The 12,500-nt window shown below is 46.2% G+C and overlaps 1 protein-coding gene across 3 annotated transcripts in view; it reads right to left on the bottom strand.

Moving 5' to 3' along the window:
- Positions 1-12,500, bottom strand: part of sema3ab (sema domain, immunoglobulin domain (Ig), short basic domain, secreted, (semaphorin) 3Ab) — a 68,982-nt gene that overhangs the window by 1,168 nt on the left and 55,314 nt on the right. For all 3 annotated transcript variants that reach the window (XM_031565372.2, XM_012839080.3, XM_031565373.2), the window contains 11 exons: positions 11,940-12,082; positions 10,665-10,779; positions 10,451-10,520; positions 10,166-10,310; positions 9,775-9,994; positions 9,421-9,512; positions 9,241-9,282; positions 7,478-7,635; positions 5,767-5,834; positions 2,570-2,715; positions 1-2,209 (listed from right to left, as the gene is read on the bottom strand). The exon at positions 1-2,209 is cut by the window's left edge and continues 1,168 nt beyond it. In XM_031565372.2, the coding sequence (XP_031421232.1) occupies positions 1,721-2,209; positions 2,570-2,715; positions 5,767-5,834; positions 7,478-7,635; positions 9,241-9,282; positions 9,421-9,512; positions 9,775-9,994; positions 10,166-10,310; positions 10,451-10,520; positions 10,665-10,779; positions 11,940-12,082 (1,688 nt within the window). In that variant the 3' untranslated portion in view covers positions 1-1,720. The remainder of the gene's footprint in view (positions 2,210-2,569; positions 2,716-5,766; positions 5,835-7,477; positions 7,636-9,240; positions 9,283-9,420; positions 9,513-9,774; positions 9,995-10,165; positions 10,311-10,450; positions 10,521-10,664; positions 10,780-11,939; positions 12,083-12,500) is intronic.

Genomic DNA, 12,500 nt, shown 5'->3' with positions numbered 1-12,500 from the left:
TTTTTTTATCTGCTGGTGAACGTTCACTCTAACTATACTGTTGTTCACCATAAAAGGAGTACAAGTACAAAAAGGACACTGTATTTTCACTCCATATTGATGCAAGGTAAAGCAACACCACATTCTATGAATTAGATGTATGGATTAGATACAGTTTTGAGTATTTGGGGGTGCCATTACATTAAGAGGGGTTGGAGGTACCAAGTATCCAGATTTCCTTGCGAATGTTCACCATTTACCATCTAAAATGAAGTTCTTGTAAACATGCTATAAGACAGTATTTGTTTACAATATCTGTGATAACTACACTCACACCAAAACTATGTTGATACTGATGTTAGTATATTTATGGACACACCATATGAACACTGGGTTTTGTTATGGATAGCATGTCATTAGAGATGTTATGGAAATCAAAGAAATAACTTACACCAAGGGAAGGTTTAAATATTTAAATACAGGGAGCTTTCGTGTAAAAATATGTCTCGCAATTCCTTAATAATCAGTTTGAGAGAAATAAAAATAACAATAAAAAATAAAATAAACTCTCGCCTATGCTGGAGAACATATCTAGGATAAAAAAAAAAGAATCTGACACAAGTAAGACAAACAATGAACAAAATTAAATATTTCTTTCCAGGAAGCAATTCTCGTCTGTGTCTCGTAAGGAGCTTATTTCAACAGGCGAGCCCAGGGTCTTTTCCTTTTTTGATCAGGAGAGGGGTTTCTTTTCAGGGATGGGAGAAAAGCGCGCTGCGCCAGTGTTTGTGTGGACAGCGGGCACGAAAAGGGCCCGGGCAAACAACTCCGTGGCACGGATGAACTTCTGAACCGCTGCACTCTTATCGTAGACCTCCCGGGCGAGAGGGAAAACATGGCGGAGCTCGTCCATTGCAGCGCCACAGCGAACTAACCGTCCAGGCCGCAGTCTGGAGTTCCTAATAGATGACATTTTGCTTGCAGTAAAATCAGTCTGGGACTGTATCACCAGCTCTGTCCCCTCCTGCGTATTTATGTGTGACGTTACAGACAGTATTAGAGAGATGAATCGCTGCTCCATGTAAGGTAAGGGCTGAGTTATCTCTACTACAGTCCAACATGGGTTAAACACATTAAATAGTGGTTGCGTTTACATCAACTGTAATTGTACCTGGGCATGTCACAGATGGAATAATAACTACAGACTAAATGGCAAACAATTTTTCACATACATTTCCTTTTTTTAGACGTTTTTTTTTTTTCATTGTTATGGTATTTACAGGAAGTCCAAGTCCACATTTTCGGTCCAAAAAGTCTTTCCCTGGTGCTCAGTGTAAACTGGGCAAAACTTGAGTAGCATGCTCAAGTAAATGTCCGTTCAGGATACAACCACGAATACATCCCATCCCATGCAAACGCATTCATTCACACACACACATGCTAGTGAACATACACGCATACAGACCCACTCAAAGTCTCAAAGTCTCTCTCTCTCTCACACACACACACACACACACACACACAAACACCTATACACTTTACCCCATACACACCAACAAGAAGAATATTGCATGTTCGCTTCCAGTTTGAGCTTCTTTCTTTTCTTTTTTTATGAATTTTTTTCTTCTCGGTCAGACGCGAAAGGGAAAGGAAGATGTCTTCATCACTATCAACATCATCAATAATATTCTCATGTTTTGATTGTTTGTTTGTTTGTTTGCATTTTCAGTCAGGCAGTAGCTCAGACGCTCCGAGGCGCCCGCTGCTGCTCGTGGGTCCTGCGGTTGCGGCCCTTCTTGTTGTCCTGCAGCATTTTCCACTTGCTGGCGTGCTGCTGGCTGGCCTGCAGCATTTGCGCCTTCTGCCGGCGCTGCTTGCGCTCCCGCTTCCACACCTGCTCGCAGAAGTCGTCCACGCTGTTCAGGTTGGGGTGGTTGATCAGAGACAGGAAGTCCCGGTACCAGACCTTCTGGTTGGGCGAGCTGCCCAGGGGGTTGGCGCCGCTGTTGCCGCCGGGGTTGTCGCCCTGCGGGACGAGCGCGGGGTCGTTGTCGCGGTGCAGCAGCTCGTCCAGGTGGTCGGCGGCGATGACCTGCAGCGTGAGGCGCAATAGCGTCTGCATGAAGCCGTGCTCGACGGCGTGGCAGTAGAAGATTCCGGAGTCACGTGGCTGCAGGCTGCGGATCAGGAGGCCCTGCTCAGTGGCCAGAACGCGGTCGTCCCATTTTATCTGGGGAGGAGAAAGAATTATGGTTAAGAGTCCTGGAAACAAACTCTATCATTTACTGTTAATAGAGCTTCCAAATGATCAAGATAATTGATCAACACCAGTGGAATGAGGACAGGCTATTTTTTTATTACAAAAAAAATTACTTCGATAGCATTTTTTTCTCTCCCTCACACACACACACACACACACACACAGACACACACACACTCACACACACACTCTCTCACACACATACACACACACACACACTCACACTCACACTCACACTCACTCACACACACACACACACACACACACACACACACACACACTCACACACACACACACACACACACACACCGAGACACACGTAGAATGTACCTCCTGCTTGCGGTCCTCCCCTTGTCTCTGGTACTGCCAGTAGGTGAGGGCTCGTTGGGACTTGGGGCTGCACTCCAGGAAGGTGCTGCTGTTCTCCACACCGTACACGGTCTTATCCAGCAGCACGCTGCGGCCCTGCAGTTCATCTGCACACACACACACACACACACACACACACACACACACACACACACGCACAGAAAGACACACACACATAAGGTCAGCATGTTACCATTGGCATTCCCAACAACAAACAGCATCGGAACAAAACAACTCTCTCTTCGAACAAAATACGGGACAAATAGCTTTTTATTAAATGAGTCCAGTCTTACAGACTGCTGATACACATTACAGTAAGCCAGTGCGTGTCTCTGGTTTCCTGTGATAGATCTGAATTGTATGCTGAGACGAGTCTTGTCCTTGGTCGCTGCCATTTGATCTCTTCAGCCACCTTCTCTTGTTATCATTATATGGTGACCTTTTTTGGTGCACGGGCAATTTCATGCGTAAGACAGGAATACCCATACTAATCAATGTCTAAGAGCCTCCATGCTGTCATCTTCCTTGAAAGATTGCATTCCATTATCATCCCAAACCCTTTTTTGACTATAGTGCGCCCATATTGTTGTTTGTCGCCCTCAACATCAGACAGAACACAAACATTTGTAATGTTTAAAACACATCTCACACGTAGCACAAAAGCTAAAAGACATGTATTCTCTTTCACTCTCAGCTCAGCTGTTTCCCAGCTGTATGTGTCGGTCAACACACACACACACACACACACAATCCGCAAACAGAAAAACCACAAATTCCATGGAAATCTGACCAAAACACACAACCCAAAACAGACACTGAGCATACCGCCAGCTCTCCCAGTGTTCATCAAGAATCAAGAGCAGGCCTAAGAATGTGTTTCTCCTCCATCTCGACCATAATCATCACCACGGGCATGTGTGTGTGTGAGTGCGCGTGTGTGTGTGTGTGTGTGTGTGTGTGTGTGTGTGTGTGTGTATGCATGTGAACATGTTTTAGATTATCTCTGCTCACTCCTATCACACCCTCTCCCGATGGCCATAAGCACATTAGCAGATGCACGGAGAGGGAGAAGGAGCCTGTGCAGGCACAAAGCGCAGTGTGTGTTCACCTCCGTCTCTCAACCACTCGTCACACACCCTCACCTCAAGATGAAGTTTCAGTGGCGGTGGTGATGGTGGTCGGTGGGGGTGAGAGCCCTTGAGGATAAGGCTCAAAGGGCCACACACTCACACACCCACATCCACACACACACACGCACACACTCACACACACCCACATCCACACACACACACACACGCACACACTCACACACACCCACATCCACACACACACATGCACGCACACACACACACCCACACACACACGCACGCACGCACACACACACACACACACACCCACATCCACACACCCACACATACACACTCACACACCCACACCCACATCCACACACACGCACACACACCATCAGGGTGTGTTCTGCCCTCTCAAGGTTTCCCTTCACTCAGCACTCATCCAACAGAGCTGTTCTTCTCTCTCTCTTTCTCTCCCCTTCCTGTGCCTGTTCTTCTCTCTCTCTTTCTCTCCCCTTCCTGTGCCTGTTGTTCTGTCTCTCTTGACTCTGTTTCCATCTCTGACCCCATCGGTGTTTGGGCTGAGCGGAGTGAGTTCGCCTTTGTGCTGTCAAGGTAACGAGGTGTCCCTGAAATACGCACTTTTGAAAAGGAAATCAATGTGTGGTCCCTTCTGTCTGTGTGTGTGTGTTCCTCGAAGACCTTGTGAGTGAACATGCCTGTGTGAGTGTGTGTGTGTGTGTGTGTGTGTGTGTGTGTGTGTGTGAGAGAGAGAGAATCTGAGTGTCTGATACATGTAGAAAGTCTGTGTGTGTGTGTTCCTCTAAGACCTTGTGGGTGAACATGCATGTGTGTGTGTGTGTGTGTGTGTGTGTGTGTGTGTGTGTGTGTGTGTGTGTGTGAGAGAGAGAGAATCTGAGTGTCTGATACATGTAGAAAGTCTGTGTGTGTGTGTTCCTCTAAGACCTTGTGGGTGAACATGCATGTGTGTGTGTGTGTGTGTGTGTGTGTGTGTGTGTGAGAGAGAGAGAGAGTCTGAGGGTCTGATACATGTAGAAAGAGTGTGTGTGTGTGTGTGGTGTTCACACCCCACAGGATTGGCCTAACATAGTAAAACAGCTTGAGGAAACGACTTTTCTCCCTTTTTTAATTACATGTAATTAGCACAAAAAGAAGAGCCTTGCCTTCGCCACTTAGAGTGATTTAAATAGCGAGCACTGAGGGTGCGCTGAGAAGAACAGCATGTTATGAAAGGATGTGAGCCTGCATGGAGGAGAACTCCGTAGGGCTAGTAATTAAAAAGCTTTAGAAAAGTCCTGTCTGCTTAATCTTCACAACACCATTCACAAAGCTTTCATTACATTTTTTTTTTCTTTCTCTCTTTTTTTTCCTCCTCTTAATGTGTGTCCCTCTTTCTTTCCACCCTGTACTCCCTTGAAATGTCAGAGAAGCGCGATAAACAATTCACGTCAGGGACCACGGCGAGTCAGGGCTGGAGGCGAGGAGCACAGTCAACGGACATCAATGGAGTCTTCCTCCAGGCTATTCACTAGCTCTACTCAACAGAGATCCAGACGTGCACATGAATGCTTTTGGCTGGGTAATTACAATGGCCCTGTGTTGGCAAGCACTTGTTCTAGTTAGGACATTATTACCTAACCAGTCACTTTCATTGAGTTTCGAGACTTGTGCCATATTTTTTCATTAACATGTTCAAACTAATGCTGATTTCTGGAATGTTCCTATATGAAGACATGCTTCAGCGGGATGTGATATGTACACAGCAGTCTCTATAGTCGTCCTCCTACAAGACTGTCTTCCTTATGGCTATCACACTTAATCCTGTGCACTTACAATGCATTTACTTATCATCAATTATCAGGCCACCAGGGTGAATTGAATCGCTAAGATAATTGATAATCAGGCAATTAACTTCTCGTAATCACCCACTATCAGCTGAGAACTGTGCAGAAACTCTCTAAACTGTTAGCTTAGCTTGTCTGGGATAAACCCAGCTGACCCAGCTCTGTGTGCTAGCTCTGTGTGCTAGCTCTGTGTGTAGCTGCAAGGACGTGATTGTTGATGTACCTTCATGCTGTAGGTCAGAGCACTGGGTCAGAGGATCTCCATTTCTGATGTCCTGACGACGAGTCCTCCTGCCAGACACAAAGAATGGGTTAACACATAAGATAGAACGTTATGTGTGTGTGTGTGTGTGTGTTTGAGAGAGAGAGAGAGTGGGGGAGAGAACATTTGTGTGTGTGTGTGTGCAATTGCTGTGTATATGTGTGTGAGTGTTCCATTTCTGCACATATATGTGTGTGTGTGTGTGTGTGTGTGTGTGTGTGTGTGTGTGTCTGGGAGGGGTCCCCCCTGTGTGTGTGGCAGGGAGGGGATGGATGTGGGAAGGGTGTGTGCCACATGTAAGTGTGTTTCAAGGAGAGAAGTGTCCAAAAGAAAGCACGTCTACCTGAGTCAGCTCCAGGCTATTTTGTCTCAGTGTTTTAGTCGGCCACACATGCCTCTAATCACCAGAAATGAATACTTCTTTGAGCTCGCTCCTCCATAATAATGCAAACGTTATGGAAACTCTTTGGTCAATGAACAGACTATAGGGCAGCCTTAAATCATACAGTGCACATTCACTGCTACATCTGAAATATATCAAACTAAAATAAACAATTCAACAGTTGGTGTAGTTTATGAGAGCACAGGTCTGCTATTTCATGCGGAGGTATTAAGTAACATGTACCACAGGGGGACAACAAACTCCAAACTTTGAAAAGGCGATTTCACAGTTAAGGCTCCCCGCGCACAAAGAAGAAAGTGATTCGGAGAAGCGTCACTAACTGAGTGTGCAGAAGGAACTTCCCCGAAGAAAATCCTTTGTTTCCGTGAAACATTATGCGTGATGGACACATCAAAAGCATTTCCGTACTGTACAGAACATGCAGGGAAGCTGTGACACATACTGGGAGAGAAAAGAAGAAAAAAAAAACTCCAGAAAGAAAATAAAAAAAAAAAACCTTTCATGTGTGTTTTTTTTCTTCTTCTTTGGAGCCTTTCAAAGTCTTTTTTTTGTCTGCGTTGAGTACTTCCGTCACACTGTTTTACAACGGGGCACCAATGCAACGCTTTCCAGTCGGGCCTTTTATGCGATAACCACGGCCATGCTTATCAGGATGTGGTAAATACATTAGTGTGTCTCTGGACGGCCCCTCACTCGTCCCCATGAGTCGCATTAAGGGCCGACTCCACTTGGCCAGAGATATCTGTGATAATACAAGACCTTCATTTCTCCTTTCTCTCTTTGGTCACGCTCCATACCGACGGCTACAGTACAGTACATCTCAAGAGCCTATTTGTGTCTGTTTTTCTGCGTGCATGCGTGCGTGTGCGCGCGTGCGTGTATGTGTGTGTGTGTGTGTGTGTGTGTGTGTGTGCGTGTGTGTGTGTGTGTGCGTGTGTGTGTGTGTGTGTGTGTGTGTGTGTGTGCCCGTGTGCATAAATCACAAAGCGAAGTCTGTTTGGTATGCAGATTGTTTGTCTGTGTGGGTGGGAGTGTACAAAAAACAGCATTGTCAGTGCACTTCTAATTGTTTGGGGATATGTGACATCTCAGTGTTTATGTTGTATGTGTATGTGTGTGTGTGTGTGTGTGTGTGTGTGTGTGTGTGTGTGTGTGTGCATGTATGTGTGTAGGTGGGTGTGTGTGTGCATGTGTGTGTGTGTATGTGTGTGTGTGTGTGTGTATTTGTGTGTGTGTGTGTGTGTGTGTGTGTGCATGTGTGCATGTTACCTCTTGGCTGTGGGGAAGTAGCGTGAGCACTGACTACCGTCCCAGGCACAGTAGGGGTCTCTGGCCAGGCAGCACTCGGCGCAGGCTTTCCCGTACACGTCGCATCGGTGCAGGGGCATCTGCGACACACCCGCCGTTGAGCCCAGGTACAGCTGTTGCTGTCGAGACAAAAACACAAACCTTCAGTGTGTGCTACTAAACACTACAAGAGGTCAATTGAAGCTGAGTGTCCATTTGTCTAAACAATTAACTCAGGAATTCAGGTTTCAATTGTATTGAAATGTACTGTATATAAATGTTCCGACACCTCCATTCACCCTGTGCCACCTTCTTTACCGTACGTCTACATCACGCCCTGCAGATAGTATGCATCGATAAGGCAGGAAGTATGCATTCTTAAAACTGGCAGTGCTAAAGTCAACAAGGCTGGGCTGGTTGGATAGTGTTGTAACGTTTGGAGAGTACTATGCTCTGCCGCACTTATGCAGACCCATCACAGTACACTTAGTTCTCTGCCGCGATGTTTTATGTCTGCTAAATGAGTGCACTACCCAAGGGGGCCCCTGTAATGTTGAGAATGCACTATAATTAAACTCCATATAAACTACAGCTCGCCTCCCTCCCTCGGATTCCTTATGCAGCAAGAGATATATAAACTCGCAGCTAGTGGGCCGAAAGACATAGCAGGGGCCCCGAGCTTCATCACAGCGATATTTCTCAAGGCTTGTGCATGTGTTATCCAATACCATTTACAGTAATGCTACACTCAAATAGCGTTTCTGCGCTACACCAAGGAAGCTGGTCTCGACTGGAAAGTATTCCAGCTAAATCTGATTTGATGTCAAAACGATGAAGATGATATCTGCAGTGCATTATGCAGTGGGGGTGTAGGCTGCTGGAGGGGAAAAGGGGGAGAGAAAGTTGAGCAGGCAGGTAGTCAGTGAGCTGTGGCCCGGAGAAAGGGTGAAGTTTCTTAATTATGAATCGGGTGACTCGATGTGTCACCTAGATTATTCTGAGGAAGAGGAGGATTCTGACTCAGCCCGGCCGAGAAATATGAGAGTTGAGGCTGCGGAGATTTTAGATGTGTGTGCATGTGTGTGTGCGTGTGTGTGTGTGTGTGTGTGTGGGGGGGGGGGGGGGGGGGGGGTGGGTGGGGGTGGGTGTGTGTGTGTGTGTGTGTGTGGGGGGGGGGAGTATGTGTGTGTGTGTTGGTGTGTGGGTTAATGGAAAAAATGTATGTTTTTTTTTGGTGCCTGTGACAGGAGGCCCTGCACTTAGTAATACACCCTTAGGCAAGAAGTGTGAGCGAGTATGATTGGGTGAGTGTGTGTGTATGTGTGTTTGTGTGTGTTTGAGAGAGGCAACTGGAGGGAGGGAAGGAGAGTGAAAGAGAAAAAGAGAGGGGATGTGTGTGTGTGTGTCTGTGTGTGTGTGTGTGTGTGTGTGTGTGTGTGTGTGTGTGTGTGTGTGTGTGTGTGTGTGTGTGTGTGAGCGCCTGAGGCGAGATCTATGTTGGGTATTGTGGGACATAGGAAATCTAGGAGGAGTGTGTCAGCACTGTGGCCCTGCCACAGCCCCAGAGGCCCACTCCTGCTGCTAACGCACTCTGAACACCATCACTCTCTATTCAGCACAATAAGAAAAGCTTGTTTGCTGTGGAGATGGATAGCAGTGTAGGGCTGCACTCCCTCAGCTTCAGCTTATTGATAAGAGATGAAGCTATAGTTTCATACAAAAAGAAGTAACCATGTCTTATTTACCTGTTTGGTAGAGAGTTCCATGGCGGTAATGACAGTTGGTTCCTAAAGGGAAGAAAAATACAAGGAATATGAAACAATCCGCTGAACAGAAAATAGAGAATTCTGCTGCTACTGAAAGGGATTTTGCTTTGACTGAGTTTTCTTCCAAGCTGTTCAGAGGTTGGGTAAGGGTCTGCCTACCCTGAACACAGTCATCTCCTCAAGCAGAACCTCCTCCAGGTCATGCCAGGTCCCCCTGGGTATCGACACTACTTTAAGAACGGTGCCAATATCTGCGAGGAAGACCAAAATCAACGTCAAAAACCAGCCAACCCTTAAAAAAACAACAGCTCATACCACATCACTGTGAATGGGTTCAGCATGTGCATGTTTACACTAACTAATGAAGTCTGAGTTGCTATAGAGCTCAGGTTTCCATAGTTACTCAAGCGGGCACCTTTGTATTACTGGATGTCAACCATATGTGTTTTACGAGTGAAAACATGTATTGTATGCATTTTCTAACGGCGTAACTATCGTTAGAGGGGCGCCGACCTGTGCCAATGAACATGACGTCATACTGCCCGTCCTCTGCCTCCACTCGGTCCACTACTATCTGGGTGAACTGGTAGTCCACGTCTGTCTTGATGATGATTGGTCGGTTGTTGATTGGATAGACAGGGTTGTACATGGCTGGGTGGCTTCTGGCAAATGTGATGACATCATCCGGCAGGTCTTTGGTGGAATCGAACCCTCCAAAGGTTTTGCTTGGGCACTATCACCAGCGGTATAGAAAAAAGATGGATTGTTAAGTGCTGTGAGCATTTTTTTAAGTTCAATTCAATAAACTGAATACAACGTTGCAACAGGGAGCCTCAAAAGTAACAAAAAAAAAAGTCACACAAATATCACAAACAAAACTGTGATGGCAAAAGTTATCTCTCACTGTTCCAGGTCGAGGATAGGGCACGCGTCCCAGGAAGGGAACCCACTGGTAGTTGGGTCCGTCTCTGTGGGCATAGGGGCCCAAGAACACTCTACGTACATCTGCCATGTTGTACATACACACAGCTGAGCCTTTGAAGATGTTACTGACAAACAGAGAGAGAGGGAGAAAAAAGGGAAGAACAAATGTTAATATCAGACAGAGGAGGATTTTCATCAGAGCTTTATTAAAATGAACTGGGAACTGGGAACAGTTTGACGTGGAAAAGAGAACTACAAAGGCTACCTGGATGTTGTGAAAACAGCATAGATGACTGGGTTCTTAGGGTCCTTGGAACTCATAAGGAAAACATCCTCTGAAATTGATATATTGAAAATGTTACATGAAAATAAATGAAAATGGCATGTTTTGGAATATGCTAGAAGAAAAGCACTCAGCTGACACGACGCAGTCTGTCAACACATGCACAAACAGTTTGTTTGGTACGGTAGAGACTCACGCAGCTCATCAAAGTGTGTGTCGATGCCGTTGAAGCCCGGAACAGAACACACCAGCCGTGCTTTGAGGAATGTTGTCCACTTGTTTACTAAACTTCTGTGGCCTCCGAAGTCATTCTGTCACAAATGAAAGAAATATAGTGCATCAAGACCCACACACACAAACATGATGACCACAGTTATCAACAAAATAGGCGGGGGGAAAAACAACAGAACATTGGCTAGAGTCTAATTGGTGTCAAACATTAGAGGGCCTTGCATGTCTCTAGGCTGATGATGAATGTATTTTTAACCTCCATGGGAAAAAAAACAGGAAGTGCCCATAAAACAATAGCCTCAGTCATAAGAGGTATCGCCACACCTTAGCAATGTTTAGGTGGGAAACTGTCAGTGCTGGCTGACGTCAAGTTATTTTTGTATCTGTTTATCTTTCATCAGGAGATCTGGTGACTATTAAACAAAACACACACACACACACACACACACACACACACACACACACACACAGAGAGCAGCGTTGCTTATTTACATCACACAACAACTGACGGAGAAACTCGTGTCAGAAACCGAGATTCCTTTCGGCATAAAGAATAGATTGTTGTCCCTGGCTGGAGTGACGAGAATTCCAGCTATGCCGGAATATGGGCCGAGAGGCATAATTGAGAACACCTTTTTCCCCTGCACCCATACACAGAGATGCCCTTAAACCACAAACGGCTGCCAGATTCACACATAAGTTGTACAGTGCTGTCTTTGTTATTCTTCGCTGTGGGTTTGCTGACGCTTCACATGGAGTCTCAAACTCAGGGGTGTCGATGGGAGCGCCGTCAAAGAACAGAAAGAAAAAAAACTTTGAAAAATCTGAAAGGCATTTAGGTCTCAAGTGTGTGTGTGTGTGTGTGTGTGTGTGTGTATGTGTCTCTGTGTCTGTGTGTGTGTGTGTGTGTGTGTGTGTGTGTGTGTGTGTGTGTGTATGAGAGAGATAGAGAGATTAAGGGCAAGAGAGAGCATGTGTGTGGATGTGAAATAGACAGAAAAGTTTGTGTGTGTGTGTGTGTGTGTGTGTGTGTGTGTGTGTGTGTGTGTGTGTGTGTGAGTGTGTGCCTACGTGTCTGTTTGTGTTTGCATGCATTGTGAATGGTTCCACATATCCATGAGTACTTCTGAATGCATGGTTGTGTTGGGGTGACTATTTCATAATATAAGTGAGTGCTGAAGGTCAAGCCACAGCTTCCCCCCTACAGGATATTAAAACTCCATGAAGCCCTCACTCTCACCTTACACAGCTGGCCAATCCTGGCGTGAGTGGCTTTGCCGGCGTGTTCTCCATCAATGGCATTCTCACGGAAGAACAGGTAGATCTTGTCATCCTCGGGGTTATCACTCTCCGAGATGAGGTGGACGCCGACGAACCGGGGATCTGCTCAAGCAATACACACGACACACACAAAACCAGTCAGCCTACTGCCACAGACACACACACAGCTCAGTCTTGTGCCCCTCCCCCCCCCCCCCCCCCCCCAGGACATATTTAAAAACCTGACATGCAGACAATAACATCGTTTTGTTCCACCATGGTAGGAACATGATCTCGTCATGTTTTGATGTTTTCATTTCATTCTACTTTCTGGTTAATGACAATATTTTTCTGAGAGAGAAAGAGAGAGAGGGGGAGGGGGAGAGACAGAGAGAGCAGGGGGAGAGAGAGAGAGAGAGAGAGAGAGAGAGGGGGGGAGAGACAGAGAGAGAGAGAGAGAGAGGGGGGGAGAAACAGAGAGAGAGAGAGAGAGAGAGAGAGAGAGAGAAAGGGGGAGAGACAGAGAGAACGTAAGTCGGTA

This window comes from Clupea harengus, chromosome 3, assembly GCF_900700415.2.
Source record: "Clupea harengus chromosome 3, Ch_v2.0.2, whole genome shotgun sequence".
Lineage (NCBI taxonomy): Eukaryota > Metazoa > Chordata > Actinopteri > Clupeiformes > Clupeidae > Clupea > Clupea harengus.
This window is presented reverse-complemented; position numbering and strand designations above follow the sequence as displayed.